Source organism: Lates calcarifer, linkage group LG7_2 (genome assembly GCF_001640805.2).
Source record: "Lates calcarifer isolate ASB-BC8 linkage group LG7_2, TLL_Latcal_v3, whole genome shotgun sequence".
Lineage (NCBI taxonomy): Eukaryota > Metazoa > Chordata > Actinopteri > Centropomidae > Lates > Lates calcarifer.
Genome location: NC_066854.1, coordinates 2,853,690 through 2,879,156, shown reverse-complemented (window position 1 = coordinate 2,879,156; position 25,467 = coordinate 2,853,690). Strand labels below are relative to the sequence as shown.

The 25,467-nt window shown below is 40.0% G+C and overlaps 1 protein-coding gene across 2 annotated transcripts in view; it reads left to right on the top strand.

Moving 5' to 3' along the window:
- The window catches only part of LOC108873102 (fibronectin type III domain-containing protein 4), a 48,419-nt gene that overhangs the window by 13,625 nt on the left and 9,327 nt on the right, over positions 1 to 25,467 (top strand). The window contains exons 3-4 of one of the 2 annotated variants that reach the window (XM_018661229.2): positions 3,549 to 3,688; positions 24,177 to 24,292. In XM_018661229.2, the coding sequence (XP_018516745.1) occupies positions 3,549 to 3,688; positions 24,177 to 24,292 (256 nt within the window). Of the gene's footprint in view, positions 1 to 3,548; positions 3,689 to 11,811; positions 12,809 to 24,176; positions 24,293 to 25,467 lie in introns of those variants that run through there. The other variant, XM_018661232.2, reaches the window with a different exon arrangement.

Sequence of the window (25,467 nt, the reverse complement as noted above, 5' to 3'; positions counted from 1 at the left end):
TAACTATATAACTAGAAAAGAAGGTTAAAGAAACTCATGGAAGAGTAAAGTGAATTTTGTCTGTAAAATTTGGGTGAGGCAAAGTAGGAGAATGGTTGTATTGGCTCTGTGCTATTTCTGCCACACTTTCCTCTGCAATCAATGTTGGTTTTCCATGAGTAAACAAGACCACTGACTGTTAGATAACTGGACCATAGCCAGCCACTTTAGTGGGTATCAGTCCAAAACCTGTTTTTTAACAGTGGTCCTGTTTATGAGAAATCACATTGGAAAATTCAATAAATGACCTCATAGTATTGTAATGTAAACTCAAAAAAGAAACCACGTGGCTCTGGATAAAAAAAAAAAAAGGATTCAGATAGTATTAAGCAGTATGAATTAGTGTAAAAGCAGAATGTAAAAAGTAATAAACACACAGATAGGAGGCTGTACTTAAACATAAATAACCATAATCCAAAAAGAAACGCAGAGGCCCTTTGAACCCCTTTCCATTTTATAATGTCTAACCGTCCTCTTTTATGTCAAGAGTTTATCCCCGATAGCCATAACCAGAGCACTCTTGTGTCTTGGGAACAATAAACCTGCCGCGAGTATTCAGCATGCTCTAAAAGCCTTCGTCCCTAACTCTAAAGCTGCTCCACACAAAGACACTCCGTGCTCCTAATGGAAAATATTGCCTGACCCTCTCCACTGATGTGGTCAATGCAGCCAGTAATGGGTTCACGTTGCCTCCTGGCAAAAACCGATGATGAATAAACTTCCGCTTGGTGAGAAACTTTTGACTGTGTCTGACTCCTCTGGGCTCAAACACTGTGTTCTTGCTTTGTTAGTGTGCAACAAAAACAAGATACTGTACCACGTAAATGCAAGATACAATATGCAGTAACCTTTATTTACGAGGAAGTTTAGTTTGCAGTTTAGTTTATCACACACGGGATAACAAATTACACAACTTATTAATGAGGAGACAACACTTACTCATAGAGGGATGTTATATTTCCCAGATTCATCCAACAAGCTGTCTCCTGAAGGGGGATAAATGAAATATTAATGTTGATTTCCTGTGGAGATTTAGACAAAGAGCAAAACGGGTGTGATAAAAGTAAAAGAACATTTGTATTAGTCCAAACTTTCATAAAATCCTGTCCTCTGACGCTGCAGATCACTTATTTTTTTATTTAATTATCCTCTTAAGACAAACCAAAAGCCCTGTGCAGGAACAGCCTGAAAATGCAGCACAACAACATTTTAAAAGAAAACTACAGTTGTAGGACCTAAAATGCCAAGCAGGCCTGTTCTTAGATTTGATCTCAAACAAATAAAAAAAGAGATAATCCTTATGTTTTATTGTCAACATTTGATCGCTTACTAAATCCTAATCCTTTCTCATCATCTAAATGTATTGTCTGTGAACACATAATATCTAACATCAGGCTCTATGTACTATGAAATAAAACACTGGTCCTGTGAAACTTACTCCACTGAAAACCTTGAAACCTTTTTGTGTTTCAGTGGCTGATTATTCTATACTGTAGGTAGCTGTATATTTTTCTTATTATTCTTATTATTATTCTTATTCTTATTTTTCTTATAAGATATCTGCTATCACAGTAGCCATAACAGCAAGCTGATCCAGTTTTATGTAAAACACAACATATAATCAGTATTTTTATAAACGTAAACATCTTTATTTTTTCAGAAAAAAAGGATGAATAAATAGCATAAAAAATATGAAAATAAATATAATATGAAAATCGAAATGTAACATAAATATATGATATTTTACAGAGCAGCATTTGAATTGATTGCACACATAACTATATTATTGAACATGAGGTTTTTCCAAGCCCAGTGTAGAGTGTAAATTTTAGTGCCTCTTAGCTCATGGTTTTGGTTTCAGACACACAGTTAGAGACCAGCTGGTGAACATAGTGGAGCATTTAGCAGCTGGAGACAGATATTTGTAGACTTAATACCTGAACTCAGTGACTGTTCATATTTGTAATTCCTTATGGGCGTTGGCACTCCTTTCATCTGTAGCTCCGGTCTGTAATTTATGCTGATGAAGCTGCTGCAGTTTACATTTAAATCCTGACTTCTTCAGCTTTAATAACGCCTCAGTTCTTACTGATTTATATTGTTGCTTACACTTGGAGTGTGTATTATCCCTGTGTTGACTCGCAGAGATGTTGAAAGTGACATAGTCTTTCTGAGGGTGTCTGCTTCAATCCCAGGATTACCTTGGTGGTAATACAGGACAGAACATTGGTATCGAGTCATAACAAATACTGTATGATGGGAATCTATTTTAATCAACGCATCGACACGTGGGCTCCCCTGGAACAATCCCAATAGGATTTAGACTCAAACCATCCGATGAGATCTGACATGTTAAGATGTGAGGCACATACAGCTGTGAAATCAGATGAGGATGATGAGCTGGGCAACCATGTGCTGAACTGTAGTGATATGAGCCAGGGGGATTATGGGTACGGTAACTGCAGGGCAGGCAGTGCAAGAACACACATCTGGGATGGAGATGATTTGCAACACATGATGGATAAATCGACCGATACCTGAACGGATAGATGAAGAAATGGACGACTGGTGCACTGCAGAGGCAGAGTGAAGTGTTTCTTAGCCCTGGTGATAGAAATCGGACCTGACCATGCCAGAGGCTGGAGATGAGACACACTCGGTGCACACATGGAGGAACATCACTGAGCCTCAGAAGGACAGTTTTTGACGCTAGCGAAGTTAGAGGGCCCGTAACGCACAAGCGCTCGAGACAACCTCGGGGGGGGTGCGGGGGGGCTCAAGTAGCAGCAGAGTCAACTGAAAGAGCCAGAGTGGATTTATGAAATATTCAGAGTCTGCACGTGTACTGTAAAATCATACAGTAAATCATGAATACACAGCAGTTAAGAAGCCAGAAGCTGAGCATGTTTTGATAGAATTTGTTTGACATAATTAATAATTAATGAAAATAGTTGCATATTATTTTTTGTTGATTATCTACGCAATTAATCAACCAACTGTATCTCTTTCAAAATCACATTAAGACTTAAAATCCATCCTTAAAACATGATCTTACTGACAGTGTATCGAGTGGCTTGCTTCATATGTGTAAAAATTATCTTAGTTCAGGCTGTTAAAGTTTTTAGACATCTGAGATTACAACTAAAACAAAAGATTTTAGACGAGAGGTTGGTGAGTTAAACTTGAGTTTAGTGTAATTACTTATAGCAGCTGCTGTAATGGAGCCTGTTTGTCTTACCAGATGCCAGGGAAGTGCTTCATTTTGTCAAGGAATGAAATAAGAACTGACAAATTAAAAAAAAAAAAAAAAAAGGACGAGTGCAACAATAATTGCCCCAGCTCCAGCTCTCATCCTCCTAATAAAAAGCTGCTATTGGCTCAAATGATCCCAGGTTTTGCTGCACTCAACAGCCTCAAATTGATAATGTCAAGAAAATTGTCAACCTAGTGTGTTTTTATAAATGAATGTGGAGGTTTCTAACATGAAACAATCATTTTTTTGGCTGCAGTGCCTGCTGGGAAAACTACGCCTTTTCCCAAGATGACAGATTAAGTGCTGATGCATCTCGTCTCTCAACCTTGTTGCTAAGGACTCGTCGCTGTGCTGTTGCTAGAGCTCGGCTGTCAATCAAGCGGCGCATGTATGACTGTAAGTGGTTTTACATTTTGATATGATCACACACAACCCATATATACAGTGATTTCTCTCGGTCTCCCACACACACACATACACACTGTGGCTGCCTGTAGCTGAAGCTGCCAGTGTGGCAGAACCAGTTGCTTTGACAAAGGACACAAGTTCCCCTGGGTGTCAGTAGGACTGAAGCCTTGATGCCCTGAATATACTGGAAGTGTCACTGTTTTGCATCAGGGTGTGTGTTTGAGTGTCTGGGTACTGTATGCGAAGGGTCTCCGTGGTTTTGTTCTATACTTGTGAGGACCAAATGTGCATAAAGAAGCATGAGAAGGTGATGGGAACTACCCTAAAAATGAGGACATGATGGTTTAAATGGTAAATGTTGGGTTTAAAGATGAGGTTCAGTGTGTAGAAGCTCCTCACAGACCTATGTCGGATGCTCAGGCAGATTTATGGATTTTTGGTCAAAATCTATACGACCAAAACAGTAAGAGGAAATCCTGGATTGAGGTATTAAACACAGATTTGAACCGATTTGGGAATATTCAGATATAAGGGTACAGTGCAGTTTAGTGTCAGGCAAGATGGAGATCACGTCATGTCACTTGAGTGAAGGAGTTTAGTTTACTCAAGCTGACATGAAGTGAAGTGCTACTGAAACTCTGCTGGTAACTCAAGGTTGTTGCATTTCTGTTTTATGCTTGTGTTGTATCATCAGGTGTCTCTGCAGACAGTTATATCCCAAGCAAAGTTGTTCAACAGGAACATACGGCAAAGAAAGTCTTCAGGCTTCTATTGTGTCCCTGTGTCTCTTTGTCGTCGTTTTGCATCTTTCTGTGGTTGTTTTGTCTCTCTATATTTATTTATTTATTATAAAAGATACATCCAAGAAAAAGCACGTTTAAAACAACAAGAGCTTAAAAACCAAAATTACCTTAGTATAAACTAAATCGAGGAATAAATATCCACAATAAAATCACTTAAATACAACTAATACAAACCATGATAAACTATAGTCAACTTCTACTTAGAAACAAATTCATCCAAGCAAGGTTAAAAAATGTGTCTAAAATTACAGACAACACAGAAGAAACATTAGAGAAGCAGCCGACATAAAACACGACCAAACCATTTAGCGTTTATGTCTTATGAAATTATAATGGGCTGCTCCATGCATTAATAAAGAGCTGAACGTTGAGACAAAAACCTAATTTGCTCTTATCTGCGAACATGAAGTTCTAGACAGTGAACAGGCATCAAACCAGCAACTCCTTTTTTTTTTTTTTTTTTATTTCCTTCATCCATCCAGATTTTGTTGGAGCTCAGTTGGTCCTGCAGGATGGACGTGGGCACACAGTGGATTTGCTGCTTACTAAAACTGACATTCCTCATGGCTGCAGCACCATATGTGGAGCTGCTCACTTAGCCCATGCATGGCTGGCTTCCATCATTAGCAAAGAAAAAAATAAATTAAATTAGGCCCTGTAATTTCAATCATTTCTTTTCCCCCTCAAGTAAAGATCCAGCAGTTTTCATGTGGGCGGGTTCTGATCTGCGCCAGCTGCATAAAAGTGTGAAATACAAGAAAAATCTGACCTAATTTAAACAGATAAGAAGGAAAATATGAGACCAATCAAGAAGGAAAAGTCGTATGGGGACAGTCTTTTGATTAAAATGTTGTGAATTAAACTGTCAAACCCCAGCAGGGACCGTTTGTGATTTGTAATTCTTGCCATCATTTTTATTATATGTTTTAATTTGCATTCATATCTGTGAGGGATTCTGTTAGCATAAACCACTCAGCTGTGAAAAATTTGAATGAACCCCCTCAGCCTAGTGCTTTTTTAACAGGGACATATTTAATTTTAATACATTTCTTTTTAAAAATACTGTATGGCCTGTAAAGTTTGGTAAATAAACATGGTTTAGCAGTGAATATTTAAATGATAGGTTAGGTATTCTTTAACCTGGGTCTTATTTTCCCATGTTTTAGGGTGTAAATGATTGATAGGGAAATATTTGGAACTATATATCACTTTTTTACCAGTTTTATCAATTCTGTCATAGGACTATGCACTGGTTCCTAACCCTTTTGGCTTGTGAATCAGTGTGAAAGGTTTTTGTCTCCAGAGGCAGCACAGTCCCTGCTTCATTAGTCCTTTTGCCTTTTAAATCCACTTCTTGTGATTTACAAGCTATTTTTTGCTGACAAATCAACTGACAAATCACACTGTATGTGTTCGCAGTGATGTGGCTTGGCCTTTATAAAACCAGCCTCATTTCACTGGGCCTGTACTGGATGTGTGTGTGCTGTGCTAGAGGAAGACATGTTCTGAAGTTGGTTGACTCATAATCTTGGCATCGCCAAAGGACAAATAGCGTTCTGCAGGCTGCTAGCGCCCCTTGGTGGACGGAGTTGGTCACTGACGTGTTGTTAAAGTGAACAGGAGTCATCTTCTTTAACCTGATTCTGTTTTCATTAGCATGTAGAGATATGGCAGCAGGACTGTAAACGTCCACTGGTGCATCATTTAGATCACCAAAGTCTGTCAATATTCAGTTACATTCATTAAAAATCAGTAGAAGAATTAATTATCAGATCATCTGGACAGAATGTGCTCAGCACTAATCAACAAAACCTGCAAACGAGATCAAATGCTGTGTGAGAAATCAATTTAAAAACGTGATAATTAAGTTCTCAATAGCTTCTAGAGCTTTAATTCTGACTGAAAAAAATATATCAAATATCAAAACCAAATGTCAGCTTAAAATTAGTCCCATCATGCATTTATCCTGCATTGTGTTGTATTCAAAGAAGACGCACCCTTAATCCTTTTACTCTGCATCATGACTTAAGGGCTTTTTCTTTATACAGCAGAAACACATTTGCATACTGCAATAAACAAGGAAGTAAAACTTGCTTGATTTTTGCCGACAAGTCCTCCCAGGAGCAGAGAGAAAGCACAGCTCATCAGGCGTGCCGTAAAGTGGAACTTAAACAACAAAGCAGCTATGGCTGTAATAAACTGTGATGTTTCAGTGCTGATCATCTCAGTTTCTAACAGTAGGAGTGAGAAATTTAACATGAACATCTAAAATGGAAACCTTTTGTGCAGCTGGCAAGTCAGTCAGTGTTTCAGTCAGTGCATCAGTCAGTGCATCAAGACACTTCAAACAAGGATTTTGCATTAATTCAATCAGAATAGAGAAAACAAACTCCTGTTGCAGGTTTTTAAATGAAGGCATCACAACTTAAATATCTGTTGCGCAGTTTGCAGAGCAGCCTGAAAACATAAAACCCTATTTTCTGAACTCTGCTGCTTCTTCAGATGCTGCTCTACAGCAGAAAAGTCCCTCTCTCCAGTCGATGACTCAGCTTTTGCAGTTGGGTGGATGGGGAGATCCTGAGGGGTACCTAGACCAGATGGGATATTTAAACCCCTCCAGCATGTTCTTGATCTTCTTTTATTTTTTGGGCTTCCAGTTGATCAAAATAACCGCTACAGGGAGGCGTCCTGGGGACATCCTGAGCAGATGTCTGAATCATCTCAGCTGACTCCTGTCAACAAAAGAATCTCTGGTTCTGCAGTGACCCCATAGATTTTCAAACAAAGCTTTAAAACTTCTCAACTACTTAGGTAATATTTTTTATAATGATGTTCACTCAGGTCAGCCCTTTGTTTAATGTCTATGTTGAGGAACTAGCATGGATTTAAAAAGATTTAATGCAGCTTTTTTGACACTGATCAACAACTAAAAACACATTACATACATGTTATTTGAGTGTGTAGAACACTTTGGAAAAGTTACAGGATTATGTAAGAACTCAAAAAAGTCTGCAAACTAAAAACAGCTTGTGTTCTGAGTGTGCTTTTGATGGTGTCAACACAGCTGCGGACAATTAAAACAAATTATAGGTAGTGGCGAGCCAACTCGAGGAAGATTATGGAAATCAAAATGAAAAGCAAAAAACAAATAATGAATCTGAGAAAAACTATTTTGCTTTTTGTTGTGCTGTTTAATTGACAGCAGTGTTTCAGAGTTTCAGTTTGGGAGTAATCAATGGTGACATATGTTGATATCTTGGATACGGTGATGATCGGTATATGGTAAATACTTTATACAAGTAGCATATAGTATATCCGTTATTACAGCGACATCTCTCTGCATAGAGCAGCTGACAAGAGTATTTAAGACTTAAATTTCAACATGCAGCATTAAATGAACACAAAAATCTTGCTTTCTAGTTCACCTCTTGAAGGTTAAGACCATTTGCTGCCATTTAATCACAGAAAATCAATACCAAAAACTTTGTGAATCAATATTCAATGTCAAAGATGTCAAACTTCTTGTGACTTTGCAGGGAAATAACTGGTGCAGAGCAAAAAAATGGTGAAAAAGGCTAAATCGAAAGCTTCAGCCCAAGATTAATGATGGGCGAAAACTGTCCCAGAGTCACTGCTGCCCCACAGGTTTTAAACAAGGGCTTTATTAAACAGGTATTTTATTTTGACAGCATACTGTATCTGGGACAAATGCCAGTTTACACCGTAGAAGAGGCTTTGCAGAAGGAGGAGACTTTACAAGCCAAGGTCAATATGCTTTATCCTCTGTGGCTGCCACAATTGAATTTTCAAGTTAATATTGTGATCATAAATACAACAAACAGAAAATTATTTGCTCTCTATTACTTTATACTGAAAAATCTATATGAACCTGACCTTACCTTGTGATGTTACTGCTAAATGGGTGGATTAGTTTTCTTGTTTAACTGCTGCTGTTTTCTCCAGTTACTTGACTTGAAATACTTGATTATTTTATCTTTTCAGGCCTCCAAGCCTTCAGATTAAACATTTTAAAAAGGGAAAATCACTCTCTTGAGGCATTGTGCGAGTGTGAACATACCAGACTTGCCATATTTCAGTATGTTTGGTCAAATAATCCTTAATTAGTCTAGCGATAGACCAATTAACAGGTTAATGAGTACAGATAATTTAATACATAGGAAAAACCTAAAGATTTAATATTTTTCATTATCGTGCCAATTTGTTTACGTTTAAAAAAAATCATAAATTAGAATCTTACAAAATATCAAAGGATTTGAAGGCATTCCGAAGAGAATACACTGATGTAATCAGCCCTGTGACATCACAGAATTTTGAGGGTATAAATAGGGGTCACGTCTGTTTGGCCAGTTAGTATTTTCACTGACGCCAAGGATTATTTCCAAGAGCACCTACAAACCAAGAATCAAGACAACGAACAAGGATGGAGTCCAAGAACGAGTCCATTGTCCAGGAGGACGAGCTAACAGCTGCCTTAAAAGAAAATGCGCTTCTGAAGGAACAGCTGTTTGACGCCAGGTTCAAACAGCACCTTGCAGAGTGCAGATTGGCGGCTGCAAGAGAGACCATAACAGCATTACAAGAACAGCTGAAAGAGGCACGCGATGATCAGGCCAAAAAAAAGACCAATCCTGATGCAAAAATGGACATGGCAAATCAGAGGCTGGGGCACGTCAACGCCTCAAAGTCTGTGGCCAATGTCAACAGAGCTAAAGGAAAAGGGCCAAAAAAGAATCGGTGTGTCCGTGCCTACAAGAACCAGGAGCAGCAGACTGAGGACCAGAGAGAGGAAGAGGCCTTCAAGGCTGCAGTTTTAAAGCTGCAGCAGGAGAAAGACCTGGAGGCTAAACAATACCAGAAGGAGATTGGGGGTCTCCTTGGCAAAATTCATGTGCTGAAAGAACAACTCAGCAACGAGGAGACCCTCATCAAGGAGGCGGCTCAGGAGGAGATGAAGAACATGAAGGCCTTCTACACCGCTCAGCTGGAGGACCTGGGGAAGGTGAACAGCGAGATTGCTGCTGCCCAGAAGTCAGCAGAGGAGCAGCTGCACAACCAGCTGACAGAGTGGCAGAGGGAGAGGGCCAAATTGATGGAAGCTCTGCGGCTTATCCAGGACATCCAGAAGGATAAGCAGGAGGATTGGACCCAGAGGGAGAGGGCCATGACCAGCAGGATTGACCACCTCGAGACCTGCATGAAGGAGATGGTGGAGAGAAAATCCAAGAGGAGAGGGAACTGGTTCACCAGACACTTCGGGTGCCGCGGCTCGAAGTGAACTGGTACGCCGAGGGGGTGGGGGGTCTTGTATGGTCCCAAAACTTGCACATATAAAAACCTGGTGACTGATCTGTGAGCTGAGAGACGTCCTCCACAGACGTCGCCTTCTGCCCAACAACCGGCACTGGAAGCTAGTGGAATTAAAAAAGCCACGTCCGACCAGACTGCCCACTAATTCAGTTTCACCAGGTTTTTATACACGCAGGTTTTGAGACTAATTCAACATCATAAGGCCCCCCTCCTCCTTTCACCCCCTCCCTTCTTTCCCCTACCCTTTCCCCCCTCGCCCCCTGCCCCCGCCCCCACCTTCCCCCCCACCCCGTCCCCATTCTGCCGGCCGAAGCAGACGGCCATCCACCATGAGTCAGGGTCTGCTCGAGGTTTCTGCCTGTTAAAGGTTCAGTTTTTCCTCGCCACCGTTGCCAAGTGCTTGCTCATGGGGGAAACCTCCTAATTAAAAAAAAGGCCCCTGAAATTAAATTGGACATGAATTGGCTTACAATAAAAATTCAAAATTTTATTTCTGTGTTGTTTCAGATCTGTAGTAAATTATAAGTTGTATTTCAGTCAAATAGCTGGTTTTGTAAAGGTATATGACAATTTTTTATTACATTTTTGGAAGGTTCTCACTTTTTCTAATGTTTTTGATTATTTCAAATGTCGTAAGGCAGGCACTTATTCAATATTTACTCAAGTAAGTGAGCAGCGTATGAATGGATTTGGGTCCAGATGTGAAAAGTATTCAAACAGCTCTTTGGGAAACGTCTCCCTAATGAATTAAAACACTATTTTCAACAATCTGGCAACCCAGAAGTTATATTAACAATAATAGATCCTTTAATTACAGCTTATAAACTTTATAAATGGCTCCGTATAAAGTGAATATTTTATTTATTAGCACACAAGTGATAAAAAGTCTGTAAAAGTATGTAAAAAAAAATTTACATAGTAAAGATTGTGCAAGAGAAGTAAGAAACCCATGGGTGCTTATAATCAAATCTTTACAGTTTGTCCTTAATACTATGGATATTTTCTACTTAACAATATAGACAATCAAACAAATAGTAATAATGGTCATAAATAAAACAGATGATGAAGGACTGGTATTCCAAAGTGATGGACCTTTGTATTTTATGGCATATTGACCAAGAGTTCTGTGATAATAAGATAAATATCCTTTGCTTTTCTGGTTTCATATGAATGGATATCAAAAATCACTAAAAAGTTCTGCTTTTGAAACCTACCTGTATACATAAAGATACAAATTTTATAGGTATTGATATTGGAAATAGACAACAAATAAATGTCTTGACAAGAGGTTCATAGCAATTTAATGCACTTACCAAGATTAGAATTTTTTGAAGGGAAGAAGGATTTGTACTGGCACAAACGATATTAAACACATATTCAGTGTGGTCTTTGCATGAATATTTTTCATCTTTCACATAAATACCTTTGTGCATTTTGATATTATTAATGAACAGTTTGGCATCTTTTATTTCTAAAGATGATTAAATTGGATTTTTTGACATTTAGGGAAAGTTTGTTCATCTGGAACCACATGCCAGCACATAATATAATATCATTAATGTCTCTGATCAAGCTGCCAATGTTAGTATCAGCAGCAAAAAACATGCAATATCAGACATCCAAGCAAAGTCAATTTATGGAGCTGAGTGACCCTAGAATAGATCCTTGAGATACCACATAGCTCAATTCTGTTAGATTTACAATCATTTATAGCTGTGTATTGATCTCTACTCTTAAGATAATCACTAAGCTAATTGATAAGAACAGCCTGAAAGCCATAACAGTGAAGTTTGGATGAATGAATTTTAGGATTTACTGTCTAAGCCTGTCTAAGAATAGACCAGTTGCAAACATATTATCTAAAGCTGTGGATATTTTATGTACAATTTATTGGCTTATAGACAGAAAACAGTAAAAGAGGCGATATTGTTCAGTGTTATATCTGCAGCATAATCAACAGTTAGCTCCCTCCCTCCTTCCTTTCCTCCCTCCCCTTCATCCTCCATCCTCTGTGTAGTGACAGGATTTGTAACGTCGGTGTCGGTGCTCACAGAAGCACCATGCAGACGCGCCGTGTTGTTTACGTGTGCTTGTGAGTGTGTGTGTGTGTGTGTGTATTGTGTTGTGTGTGTTTGGTTTGGCCGCAGGAGTTACCACCGAAGCTCCTGCAGACAGAGACATTTTCTGATCCTCCGGGCTTCCCATAATCTGTCAGATTAAACCAGCCTGCCGCCCTCTGGATGAGACAGACCACCTTGCGCCTCAGACCTGCTTCAGTCTCACCTTGCTCTTTTCTTCTTTCTATTCTTTATTTATTTAAATCCTCTAAAAAGAAAAGACGCAGGTTTCTCCCTTTTATTCTTCACTGAAATGACGATCCGCCTGAGCGCTGTCCGCGGAGCTGAAAAACTCCAGCGACCTTCCAGCGTCTCCTGCTGACATTTGACGCAAAATTAAACCCGCTGGACTCGCGCAGAGCCGAGGATAAGTGAGAGGGTCGAACTACCTGTTAGCTTCTCCGGGGCTGCGGGATTATTATGCAGGCTCCGCCGCTGCTGCTGCGCGTTTGAAAACCGAAGGGACTGAGAAATGTCGCCTCATTTTCATTCAGCGACGGCTGATTAAAATTTCAGCTGCATACCCACTGACCTACTTTGTGCAAGTTCGGGGGGAATAGAAACCCAGTGCGGTGCAGGTTCTGAAATTCAGCCTGCGTTACGGGAGGATGAAGATGAAGGGTGATGAGGAAACAGCGGTGACCCTGTGGAGAAACTTCCAGTAAAACGCAGGAGAGTTAAAGGAGGAGGAGGAGGAGGAGGAGGGGGGAGAGGAAGAACAGAAGGTGTTGAAGAGCCAGAGGTGTGCGCGTGAGTGTGCGCGGGGACAGAGAAGGTTATGACCGCGTCTCTTCACCTGGACCTCGGGCTGCTGCTGCTGCTCCTGGCCTGCTGGCAAACACCGGGGATGGTCAGAGCAAGTGAGTCCCTCCGCTTTAGATCCTCCATCTCTAAGTTAGTGCGTTTGTGTTTCTCTCATTTCTTATTAATGTAATAACCTTACATCAAAGGTGCCTTCATAGAGTGATAATGAACTCATTTATTTTTAAAATTCAATTAACAAATTGAAATGACAGAAGCAAAAAGGAGCCTTCATTCAAAACTACATTTATCTTCTCAAATTAATAAACCAAACAATTATCATGCAGCAAATTTGCTGGAGTATATAAATCTAATTGTCTCTGCAGTCAGATCTCTCAAAAAATAACAAATATAAGCCGACTGAGTGGAGTGGTAATTTTAACAATAAATAGGTAATAATACCATAACAATAGAGGCAGGACTAGAATCAGGTGTTTCTGAGGTGAGACAACAGTTCAAGGTGCTTGCTCTTTTTCCTAAAGCAGGATTTTTCTTGTTTTACCTTTTTTTTTTTTTGACAAATTAGTTCCTTAAAAGTAGAATTGACATTTAAAGTAGGTCTGAAGACTCAGAGGAAATTATCCTCTTTTTTTAAGATTTCACAGCTTTTCCTTTAAGTAGGATGGTCATTTTTTCTTTTATTTTCAGCTTATTCACATTTTGAGTAAGATTTGGGGAAATCTCTCTGCATATACACCATAAACATGAGAAAATTACCATATTCAGACTTTATTTTGAGCAAAAAGCTGCAGCTGTCTCTTTCTTTTTCCTCTGCATTGATTCACTTAAACCTCTTAACCTGCTGGTGGTCCAGTCAGTACAGAAGCTCCTGTTGTGCAGCCAGACATGATTGAAACTCACTGGACTTTATTTTAAATACAAGTGTCGATCCAAAGGTTTCTGAGGATAAACAAATACATCAGGCTGAATTTTGAGGAAAATAGGTGTGAAAGGATTAAAAGACACATGGAGTCTTTGGGTTTGAATACTCGACTACTGTGTGGAATAAGGTGATTTAAACAATCTTAAAGCTTCTGAAGGTGGAACAAAAGGGGGGAACTGGGTGTTAAGTGGCTAAAATATGAATATATGAATTAATACCACACTGATTTAAGAGTTGAAAATTGATCATCAACTACAACAAAGGGCAGATCTCTCTTATTTTGTCATCATCCAGAGCGTTAAGTACATGACAGCAGCACAACTGTACATTAACGTATCGCTCGGTGTGTTTGATTGGAGGTGAGTGGGGAGCTGCTGTTGCACTATTTACACCTTATATTTCCACTAGACAAACAGCTGTAGTAAAACTGTCAAAACCTTAATTGAATGTCTATCAGGGGATTAGAATTTCAAAGCAATCTCCTGCTCACTCTCCAGCCCTGTTTAATTAGCTGTAGTGGGAATGCACCGGCACGTAAATCATCCCAACCACTGCTCAGATTCCTGCTCTCTCTGTACCTTTACATGAGGTTTTATGTAAAGCAGCCTTGGGCGAACGAAAACCACATTGATGTGCATCTTCTCCCTGGCTGGATACCAAGAGGCGGCTAATCTGCGTTTACGAGGCTCCTTATCGATTTGGCAGATGAAGTGTGCCTTTATGTTCCCCCCCACACGGCCTTCACCCTCTCCGCTCATGGCATAAATATCATGTCTTTACAGCAGCTCGTCATCCTGCTGCTCTTTGCCACCACATCTGGTTTAATTAAGGATTTTCGATCATGAAAAACAGCTTTTTCTCCTTCAATATTTGCATTAGTTGAAGCATAAATCAGTAGAAAACACGCACAGGAGTTCAGGGTGCAGCGATGTCTGATTTTGGTGCAACAGGTAGCGTTTTTGAACCCATTCATGTTCTGATTTCAGCTTCTTAAAAACTCCACATGCTCTTCTACATGTGCAACTGTTTATTTTATCTTTTATTAACTTGGAAATTGACTTTTTCCAGCAAGAACCTGGGGCTACTTTACACTTCACCAAGCAGAACGAGTTCTGTTTGCCACTAAAATCACTGCAGGAACAAAACTGAATCTCGACTTTTACAAATTCTTAATACAGTATTCACTGCACCCAGGGCGAGTAGTGAATGAGCTGCATTATCAGCTATGATTCGATGTTTGTGGATGGTTTTGTGAGTCCTTTTGGTAGCTGTTCTGGAGCTTTTGGTTGTACCACATGATCTTCCTCAGTGAGTGGATTTCAAGAGAAACATGGATGTGAAGTCTTTTAAGTGCTCTGAAAAATGGCAGTTTAAACATTTACATCTTTTTCATTTTCAATTTAAGGCCTTTTACTGGGTCGCAGTAGCGGAGAGATGACAGGAAATAAAGGCGAAGCAGCAAGCACATCTGGTGTGAGCCATAGACGACACTTAGACCTTGAATTTAGACGCTCAAGGAGACAAAGTTTTCTCACACACAGTAGGAAGATCTTGCTGAAAACCTTGGGAACGAGATGGAAAGCTGTTCATTTTCAGCCCTAAAAATTCTATGAGGAGTTTTGGAGAGGAGCTCAAAGAGGAAAGCTGAACATTTGCAGCATGTAGGGGATCATAAAAATGCACCATCTGTGGCCACAGGAGGTCTTTATTGAAAAAGAGCAGGGCAAAGTGCTGCTTTATTCATGCAGGGAAGGTTTTCTCTCTGCTCAGCCTCATGTCGCTGCTGTCTTCTCATTGTTGGTTATTTATTCTCTTTGCTCACTCTGATTTTCTCTGGTAACCTGATGTTTCAAATGATTCAGGTGTCTCTCTTCTCACCTGCGTTGTTTCTGTGCAACTGCTCAGAAATTCAGCAGAGCTCAGTTTGATGTGTTCTTGTGCGAACGTGACTCAACTTGTCCAGCCAAGAGCAAATTAAAATTCTCATCTAATTGCTGACATTTGGGTCCAGTTCAAATATGTTGTTGCATAATGTGGTCATTAATCACAAATTATGATTAGAAACTTTCAGATGACTCAGAAAGAATTCAAAATCTTACCACGTTATGTCTTACCTTTATATAACAATGCTCATTACTGAACAGACCTAACAGGCACAGGCCTAATGTTCACATGTTGTGTTCGAAAGTCAATTTTATGACCACAGAGAGACACAACTACAACTACAAAGACCCAAAACGACCACAGAGAGAGACAAAACGACCACAAAGTGCTCAACATTTTGTGTGTCCTTCTGTCTGTGGGGTCTTGCTCCCATGTCGGAGAGGTGGGCGTGAATGTGTCTGTGCCCTCATTGCCTTGTAATGATCATACTGTATCTCAATCAGCATGCACAGGTTGTTACTGTATCTTGAGCGCACACACTTGCAGAGACACCCATCCGTCACAGAGAGTGGTGGGGAGCCATTAGCCAGATTAGGCTGTCAGAGTCGATCAGCAAACTGTAACTTTGCCGTGATTTACAGGCGGCTGTCCGGCTCGAGTCGTACGTCACAGACTACTCTACTCCAGGGGGAACGATGTAAACAACCAAGGCTTGTTTTTGTTTTTCCTCTCTGGCGGAGCGCTGTCTTTGTAGTGTTGCTAGGAGCTGTGGAGAGATGCTTAAAGTGAATGTTTGTTGGGAGCTCTTGTCTGTCTTGTAGTACAATAAGTGAACAGAGCTTTGTGAGGAAAGATCAAACCACTGTGGACATCTGTGTTGTTCTGAACTTCTAAGGAAAAAATAAAGAGAAACATAAGGAAATCTCGAAAGCAAACACATCCTAGCTTTTCCCTCCTTCTTCTTCCTTTGTGCTGAAAGCATGATTAAGATTCATGTTTTAATTTTATGTTATGTTAAAATTCTGCCTCTAAGTTTAGTCAACTTGTTTGCACATTTAAGAAAAACCACTAATAACCTCAAACAGCTTCCACTTCTGCTTCAGGTAATTATTTTGAAGTTGTCTGTCTTTGTTTGTCAGTTTAGATGAGGCTGGAGAAGATATTTGTCCTTGACGTTGCTCTGCATCTTTTATTTATTTATTATTTTTTAAGTAGTGCTTTTATAAAAGCATGAATCAGCCACCACTAAAGGAAAAAGGTGCCTTATTCTTTTGCTTTTGGGGCATGTGCAGAAATTCAGCTGATGTTTGACCTCCTACAGTTATAATTTCTAAAGGTCTGTAGAGCAAATATCCAGAAAAGGTTTTCCAAGACTCCTGTTTGTTGGAGTCGTGTTTTTCTTGCCTGTGGATGAAAGCTGAAAGCTTCAGCTGTAATGTCTCATGAAAAGGTTGCTGTGTTGTGGAAAAATATGAGTCTGAAAAGACTTTTCCCTGTTGCTTCATGTTTGATGCAACAGGATTTTCTTGGCAAATACATATCAAATAAAAAAAGATATATTTGGCATTTCTGTACTGCAGTTTATCAGTCAAAATGTATGTAGATGTCAGTATATCTGAGTATTTTATGGTGAAATGCAGCTGTCCAAACTGTTAGATGGCAGCTTGGTGATAGAAAAATATATATTATATATATTTGAAAGTATGAAATCAAACTTATGGACAATAGCCATCCATTCATGCTGAAAGCCATTGATTATTAGTGTAAAATAAATCCTTAATCAGCATATAGAGCTCTTTTATGGTTATGGGTTGGAGGAAGATGGATGACTGAGGTCTAGGTGTGTTATGTTTATGTCAGTGTCTTGTGTGTTTATTGCCTCTGTGTGTGTGTGTGTGTGTGATGTTAATGTATATTATTGAAGTGTTAAAACTGTTAATTTAAAACAATTATAGATCTGAAAAGTGGCTGAATGCATCATAAAATGTTGTGAATGGGCTTAAATAAATAAATAAGTTGCACAAGCTGGCCTGAAACATGAAGGACAAACAAGGACATACGAGAACAGTGCGTTTTTACATCTACCTGAACTGCTATATTTCATCATTTAATCAATATCCACATTCTACTCCTCCTTCTACTCCCTGTTTTTCCTCCACCCTCCCTCCGTGGCTCACGTTCTTTCACCACTCCTTGATCTTTTTTCCTCCCTCTCCGTCCATCCATCTCACTTTGCCCTTCGTCCGTCTTTTCTCACAAAGCCAAAAGACTGAAAATCCACTCGCCATCTCTTGATATCAGCCCGAGATAATTGCTCTCTCTTCTCCTTCTCTTCATCTTCTTTTTTTCCCCCTCCCTCGTCTGACTCATTCATCCCTCACACTGTCATATTCCTGTCATCTTTCATCCTCCTCCCTCTCTCTCTCCAGTGTTTTTCCCTCTCATCTCCATCTCGTTCCCTCTGTCTTCCTGACTCTATCTAAGCTTCCACCCTCCTCTCCTGGTGTGTATAATGTAATTGCAGAAGTCTATTCACTGTGTGTGCACTCCATTGCAGCTCAGGCAGATGAAAGCAGTTGGGATTTAGCAGCCGTAACGTGATGGGAGTTGGGGGGGGGGTGTTTGCTGTCATTGGCAGAGACAAGGGAAACAAGGTTTTCAACAAGGTTTTTCTCTGTGGAGAGTATTTGTGTAGGTGGAGGATGTGATGCAGAGACATGTTTCTGTTAAATGTATATGTATATTTTATGAATGTCTACATTTTCTCTAGTATCTTCTCCTCTGTGAAGGAGAAGTTCTCCTTAAAATCCTCTTAAAAAGTCAGGTCTAGGTGCAATATGTGGCCAAAAGTATGAGGATAATAGTTTAGAAAATGGCGGTTTGGTTAGGGTTAGGAGTTAGTAAGTACAGAATTCGACGTGAAAAGTCTTAAGGAAAGTGGCGCGTTATTCATCTGCCATTTGTTGCCTCTACAGAGCCCTGACCTCAGCCCTAATCAGCAAATTCGGGATGACTGTGTTGGTGGGCCGTGGTTGCAATCCACAAAGTGCAGTTGTAGTAACAGATCCATGAGTTTGAAGGCTTTTCAAGAAGCCAAAACTCATGTAATCTACCATGAATGTGCCACAACATAGAGCCTCACTGGATGACAGGGATCTGGGTCAGTTGGTGCCAACGGTCATGTAACATGTCTGATATCGTAGGCCAATTATGCCACTTGTTTTGATTTGAGATTTTGACGTTAGAGGGGAATATAGATGTATATTTCTCTCTAGCTTTCTTTGTCATTCAGCTCTTTCTGTTGAGAGGAGGCTGTTATTAATGCCTGTCATTTCAGACTAATGTATTCTTCAGTGACATACTGGTGTAATGTTTGGGTGTCTAATCTCAGGAAATGTTTCCGAAAAGGAAAAATGCAGCTACAAACATCGTGTTTCAAGTCAGGTCGTCTGAATCAAAAGAGCAAGAGCCTCTTTCTGCAGCCTCTGTTTATCCACGCAGACCTTCAGTGATTATACAGGGAGGAATTTATCAGAGAGCACTGGCCAATTTTTACACCTACAGGATCAGGAAATAGACCAGAATGTGTTGCAGCCACAGGACAGGTTGGGTTGAGATACAAACGCTGCTTTTTCTCAACTGGAAAAAAAAAAACCCTCCCACCCTCTTGCTCTTGCTATGCTGCTTCATTCACTCCACCTACACATGCTGGATGCTTTTTAATCCTGTTCCTGGGAGCTGTCATAGGGGATTCTGGGAAATGTAGGAATGCCACAAACTTGAGATTGATGGACCTGTTGTATGTCAAAGAAAGCGTGTGGATTTTTCCTTTAATGACTCTGAGGTAGTTTTGGCAGGCGAGCCAGCGAGTCCTGCAGGGAGCCGGGGGGGTCTGGCTTGCATAATGAGCTGTGGTTAGCTTGTTAGCATGAGATAGAGCTTGACATTCACGGTCATACTCCACAGAGCCTGACTGGATGCTTTTGGTTTGGATTTCTTTTTTTTCTTCTTTTTTTTCACAGTCTGTCACCGAATATTTGGAGAGGTGGTGTCACTGCTGCCGCCTCCACCGGTCTGGAAACGAGCGGTTTTCTTTGTTCTTACAGGAGAGGAGAGGTGATACTGTCTTTTCTATTTGGGCTGTCACTGCTCAGGACATGGTGGCATTCAGATTTACTTCACAATAAATAATAGAAATAACTTAGAATAGAGTATTCCCTCAAAGTCTCATTTGTTTTTACTGAGAAATCAGTGTTCTCTGTGTTTGTTTTAGCTTGTGAAAGCCGACTTATTTAGTCAAAGTTGTATTTTATTGCAGTGATATCTCTCCCTGCAGTGTTCTCATGGGATTGTGCTGGTACTTTATTGGTAATTTGATTGGTTCAGTATCTACAGGTGCTTAAAATAGTTTGTAAAATCACTTGGGACCAGTGTTGTTAGCCACTGGTCATTTTCTGTCACCACAGCTCAACTCGTAAAACAAAAACCGACAACTTTAGCAAGACCTCTTCCTCTGTATTTTATTTCATGTCAGTTGCTTGGTCGGTGGTTCCTCCAGCTTGCAAGTCAGGGAATCCTCAGGCAGAAAATAAACAAAAGTTTCTGATCCTTCCAGGTTTAGTTGATCAGATAATCTTCTCAGATGAACACCACTGTTCTGATGTTTGAAGCCTAAATCCAATCTCCAGAAGTAAAAATCTAATGTTAGGCTATAAACCAAATACACCACGGTCACATGACGTCGACGTCTCCACTGCTAAGCTTCCAACTTGTCATTTCATTTAGCTCTGAGCTCTTCTACAAAAGCCTTTCTTCTTAGAAAGTTAGTGATACAAGGCTGTAAAGGTGGACTGGTGAGTAGATGGGTTTTCATGTTAACATCCCCGACAACCTCTGTAGTCTCATTTAGACACTTAGCAACCGCCTTTTTTAAGACACGTAAAAGCTTCAAACATCAGGAGTGGGGGATTTACTGACGGACTTTATCTGCACTTACCCAGAGGAATACTTAACAACACAATGAGTCCCCCTGAAAAAGCAGTGATTCCCAGTCAGGGGTGTTTGTTCTCCATGTGATACTGCTGCAGTCACCAGGAGAGATCGTAGAGCAGTCACCATTATTATGACAACAAACGGTGGAGGAAAATGCACAGCAGCTGCAGGATCATTGTTTCTATTCAAATTTCAGTTTGACTTTAATCTGCTACAATGCAAAACCTCAGCATTTTAATGTCCTTTTTTAGCCTTGATGCCCTAATTGGCTGCTTCTCTCTTCTGATGCTTTCTGTTTTTTTTATTACACACATGGAAACACACAAAAGGACACACACTCTCTCTCTCTTCCAGTGGGCACATATTAATTGCTTTCTGCAGCCAGAGAAGTGATGAGAAGTGTGTGTGCTATTCTTGTCCTGCACTAGGGAAAAAAAAAGAAAAGAAGAAGAAGTTGTGTGAGTGGATGAAGTGAACTCATCAATAGTTCCTGACTCGCAGTAAAAATCCAGTTATTGATTCCATTAGATGTTATATCATCACCATGAGGTTGAAGGAAGTCGTCTTTGGTTCTTCCCCTTTTCTGTCCTTGGTTTTATGTCGTCAAGTCTCATTTGGTCTTTTCTTACTGTCTTGTTTTATCTGTCTTTGTTTTTTGTCTTTCTTTATGTCTCATTTTGTCTTTTGTGTTTCTGTCTCAACTTGTCTTTCTTTTTATTTCATCGTCATATCGTTCGGTCTTTGTTCTTGTCTTTCTTTATTGTTATCTTTGTCTCATTTTGTCTGTCTTGTTTTTTCTTGTACCCCTTTATTTCATTGTCTTCCTTGTCTTTATTTATTTTCATTTCTCTTTTTGTATCATTCATCATTTTTGGATCAAGAAGGTTATATTTTCACCTGTGTCCGTTTGTTTGTTTATTTGTCAGCAGGATTACACAAAAAACACTGAACCAATTTGGACCAAACTTGGTGGAGGGATGGGGCATGGTCCTGGGACAACCCCATTAAATTTTGGTGCAGATCCAGTTAAAGGGGCAGATATGCCAAATAAATCATTTATGTCGTCAGACTACTTCCTTTTTCCTTTTATTTTTCTATTATAAGAGCTCAACAGACGTGTAGGATTGTTTGGCCTTGGCAGAGGTATGCACTCTTGAGTGCCATTCTAGCTTTGCTCTTTTTCTGTCTTTCTGTAATGTCTTTCTTTGTTTTGCTCTTTCTTCCTCTTGTCTTTTATACTATTTCTTTCCCCCTCTCTTTCTTTCAGATGTTTAGCTTGTGTAGAAATGGTTATGTCTTCCAGCTTCCCTCTTCCCCGTTTCCACGTGCCTTTATTTCACTTCCCTCCTTCCCTCTTTCCTTCTTTCCTTCCCTCCTAATACTCAGTGTTTACCTCATAAAAAAATATGAGGAGTTTTCTCCTTTATTTACCTTCTTTTCCCCTCGTTCTCAGAGGAGGTCACAGCTTTTACTGAAGATTTAGTGATATTAAAAAAATCTCACCCTCTCTTAGCGAACACTTCAGATTTTCCCATCAATTTTAACCTGCCCCCAGAGAGTCATTAATATGAGTTTTGTGTGAGAGTACAGTTCAGAGTGTGTGTGTGTGTGTGTGTGTGTGTTATCCTTCGCACGTGATCATACATTTACATTTTAGCCATTTAGCCGACGCTTTAATCCACCGCGAGTCACAGTGACAGGGGAGACGGGGGAAGTCATCCTCACTCACCACTGTCTTGCTCAAGGACGCTCGGACTGATGGAAACTCACACGTGGGCATGATGGAGTGTCTGTGTGGATGTTTGTTTTGTTGGTTAGGACGTCCAGCTGGAGCTCAGGACACTGTGAGGACCAGCAGGAGATTTGTGCAGTGTATTAGCCTTCAACTGTCCTCCCTCAGTCATGCACAAGAAATAAACACATGTGCGTTTGGTGTTTTAGGTTCAGGTTATGATCAGTTTGAGGCAGTTTCTGTCTGTTAATTGAAAGTTTTTCCTCAGTCACACACAAACAAAAACAGGCAGCTGTTAAGAGGGTAGTTCAACAGTTTGAAAAACATTTACTGTCTTTCTTTGCCCTAAGATACTAATAATATACTTGACACATTTAAGGAACATCTGTAAATTGTAGCTTCTACCGATGCATGTGAGGCGTTTAGGGGACATTTGTAACTGTAAATTTGAAATTAGCTTGCCTGGAGACAGAGGGAACGGTCAGCCTCTCTCAAAGGTACAAAGGCTGCCTACCAGCAACTCTAAATCTCAGTAAGTAACATTTTACATCTTGTTTGTTTAATCTCTTTTTACAAGGGATTATTTGCTGGACTGTCTCTTAATTGGGCAGAGTAACTCCCTGGAGACAACGAGCCAGCGTGCAGCTTAAATCCTCTCATCTAATTCTTGGGAAGAAAACAAGCAGGAAAAAAAGAGTCAAACTTGTCCTTTAATCCAAAGCAAAACTGTTGTTGTTCTCCTAAAACGGTAAAAAAAACCTTAAATTTATCTTGTGACCCACTGGAGGGGCCCCAACCTTCATGTTGGGAGCCAGGTGATAATATGATGAGCAGTAATTTGTGCAGTTCCATCAGATTAATCAAAGTATCTTGGCAGATGAATGTACAGTGATGGATTAAATCATTAATCCAAATCAGTCATTCTCAAATTGATCCTCCTTTGTTAGAGTCATACTTTATTGTAAAGTGTATCTATCATTAGTAGAAGTGTTCATATATCTGTGTCTAATCACATTAAACACTGACAACTAACATGAACAGAGGAATGTAATAAATAAAATGCAACAATAACAAAGAATGGGAAGATAGTTAAAGTTAAAACAGTCTGTGGGAGAGGCCTCAGGGCTGATGTGCATTATTCATGTTAGTTTATTCATCTTTAATGTATTTAATTTGCCTGAGAGAGATTAAGGTTGCAATCTTTTCTAATTTTCCTCAGGAGAAGAAACTGATTTTTGATGCCGTGATGTTAAGATTTGACATTTCTTTTTGGTGAAACTGTGAATAATGAAGTGGAACTAATTAAAATTTTGATCCAACTGGTTTTGTATTCAAATACGTTTTACTGGCAGCCTGTTTTCATGGCTTTCATGACAGGTCATTTTAATGCTTCAGGAAACTGATATTTTTGCCAGCGTTGTTGCATCCGTTTGGAAAGACCCTTCCCTGTTTCAACAAAACAAAGGCTGCTATTTTGTCTTGGTTTTTTTTTTTTTTTTCATTTTTGTGTGGAAGAACTTGGCTCAATCCCAGTGACTCACCAACTCACAGAAGCACATTCCTGTTAAGTCCTTGAGAGCTCATGGTTGCCCCACTGTGAAATCATCAAATGCATGATGACTCTCTGGCAGACATTTTGAGCCAGGGAATTACCCACAGATCATAGCGTTGTGACGTTAAACAGGGGGAAGCCTGAGCACATTAAAAAAAAGAAAAAAAATGCCAACAAACTTTGACACAAAGAGACAAAATAATGGACAGTGTTGGACCAGATATTTTTGGCCACTTTGTGTATCATGTGTCTTATTTTGAAATCCTTTGCTGCAGCAGGACGAGCGCACTCTGCAAACTAGACACGTGTTCTCCAAAGTTTTTTTTCACCGACCGTCCCTAACAACTAATATACAAATGTGTGTGTGTGTGTGTGTTTTAACAGCTGTGCCAGCAGCCCCGGTGAACGTATCAGTGACCCAGCTGAGGGCGCACTCGGCCATGGTGACCTGGAACGTCCCTCAGGGAGATACTGTCATTGGATACGCCATCTCACAGCAGGTACAGTGCAGCAGCAGCCCTGTTACGTGTGGGTGGCAATCGAGCTCAAAGATTGATTTTTCTTAATTGGTTTAATCCTCAAAAAGCTTGGAAAAATAATTCCTCAGTCTTCTCATTAAACTCAGTCAATCTGTCTCACGTCAAATTTACCCTGATCTAACCTTTTCTCCCTCTGCGCTCTCATTTGGTTGAAGGCCAATTAATTTTCCAGGGATACAAATTGAAAGGATATAAATTATGAATCAAATGCCCAGAAAACTTGGCTCGCTGCCACGTTCTGCGTCTGAAAGGAGCCTTTTTTCAAAGTTGAATTATGTATTTTTTTTTTTTGTGTGATCCATCTTTATCTCTTGAGGAGTGGATTCTTGTCCACAGGGCTTTTTAAAACCGCTGCGTCATTCATGAGGCCAGTAGACAAAGTCAGCATTTTGCTCCAAGACGCTTTCACTCACGAGGGGTTGAACGTGTCTCTTTAAAAAAGAAGTCTGGAAATATAAACATTTAACTTGAAGAGCTTGTGAATGTCGAGGCTGGCTGCTGGTTGATGTAGGTACTTGGAGCAATAATGAAGGAACAAATCTTGTGATTGCAAAATTTTCCAGCCAAAAAAGAAGGCGTGGAACTTTATAAGCATCCGATCAGCGAGAAAAAGTCTGAAAATATTGGTTGAATTTGAAAATAATTCTTAGAAAGCGGTGGAAATCATGCAACAGACCAACCCACCAGGCATCCTGCTCCATGTTTTCATTGTAACCATAATTTAGGTTTCACCTGCTTTAACAATTGGCCAAGATCCTGTTCACACCTGGTGATCCGATCACAGGTGCACAGCTGTAAGTGAAGGTGTGAATGAACCCAAGACGGACTGAGTTTCCATCTGACAACAAAACAGATACTAATAGAAATAAAAAGAAAGGAACAGGATTGAAAAGCTGAGGGTTAAGTAGAGAAAATACATTTTTTAGTTCAGTCCACAGGAGCTCTGTTGTGTCTACATGTGAAACTGTGACGGTGCGACGCTTTAAATGCTGCTGCTGCAAGGAATTATGGGACAGCATTCTCTTCATAAATGATTTGCTGTGGTCAAATAGTTGTTTTTGCTTAGGAAGGTTCCTAAATGACCCAGAAGTATCTCACTGGCAGCCATGATCAGAGCTGGTCCAGGTCTCTAAATG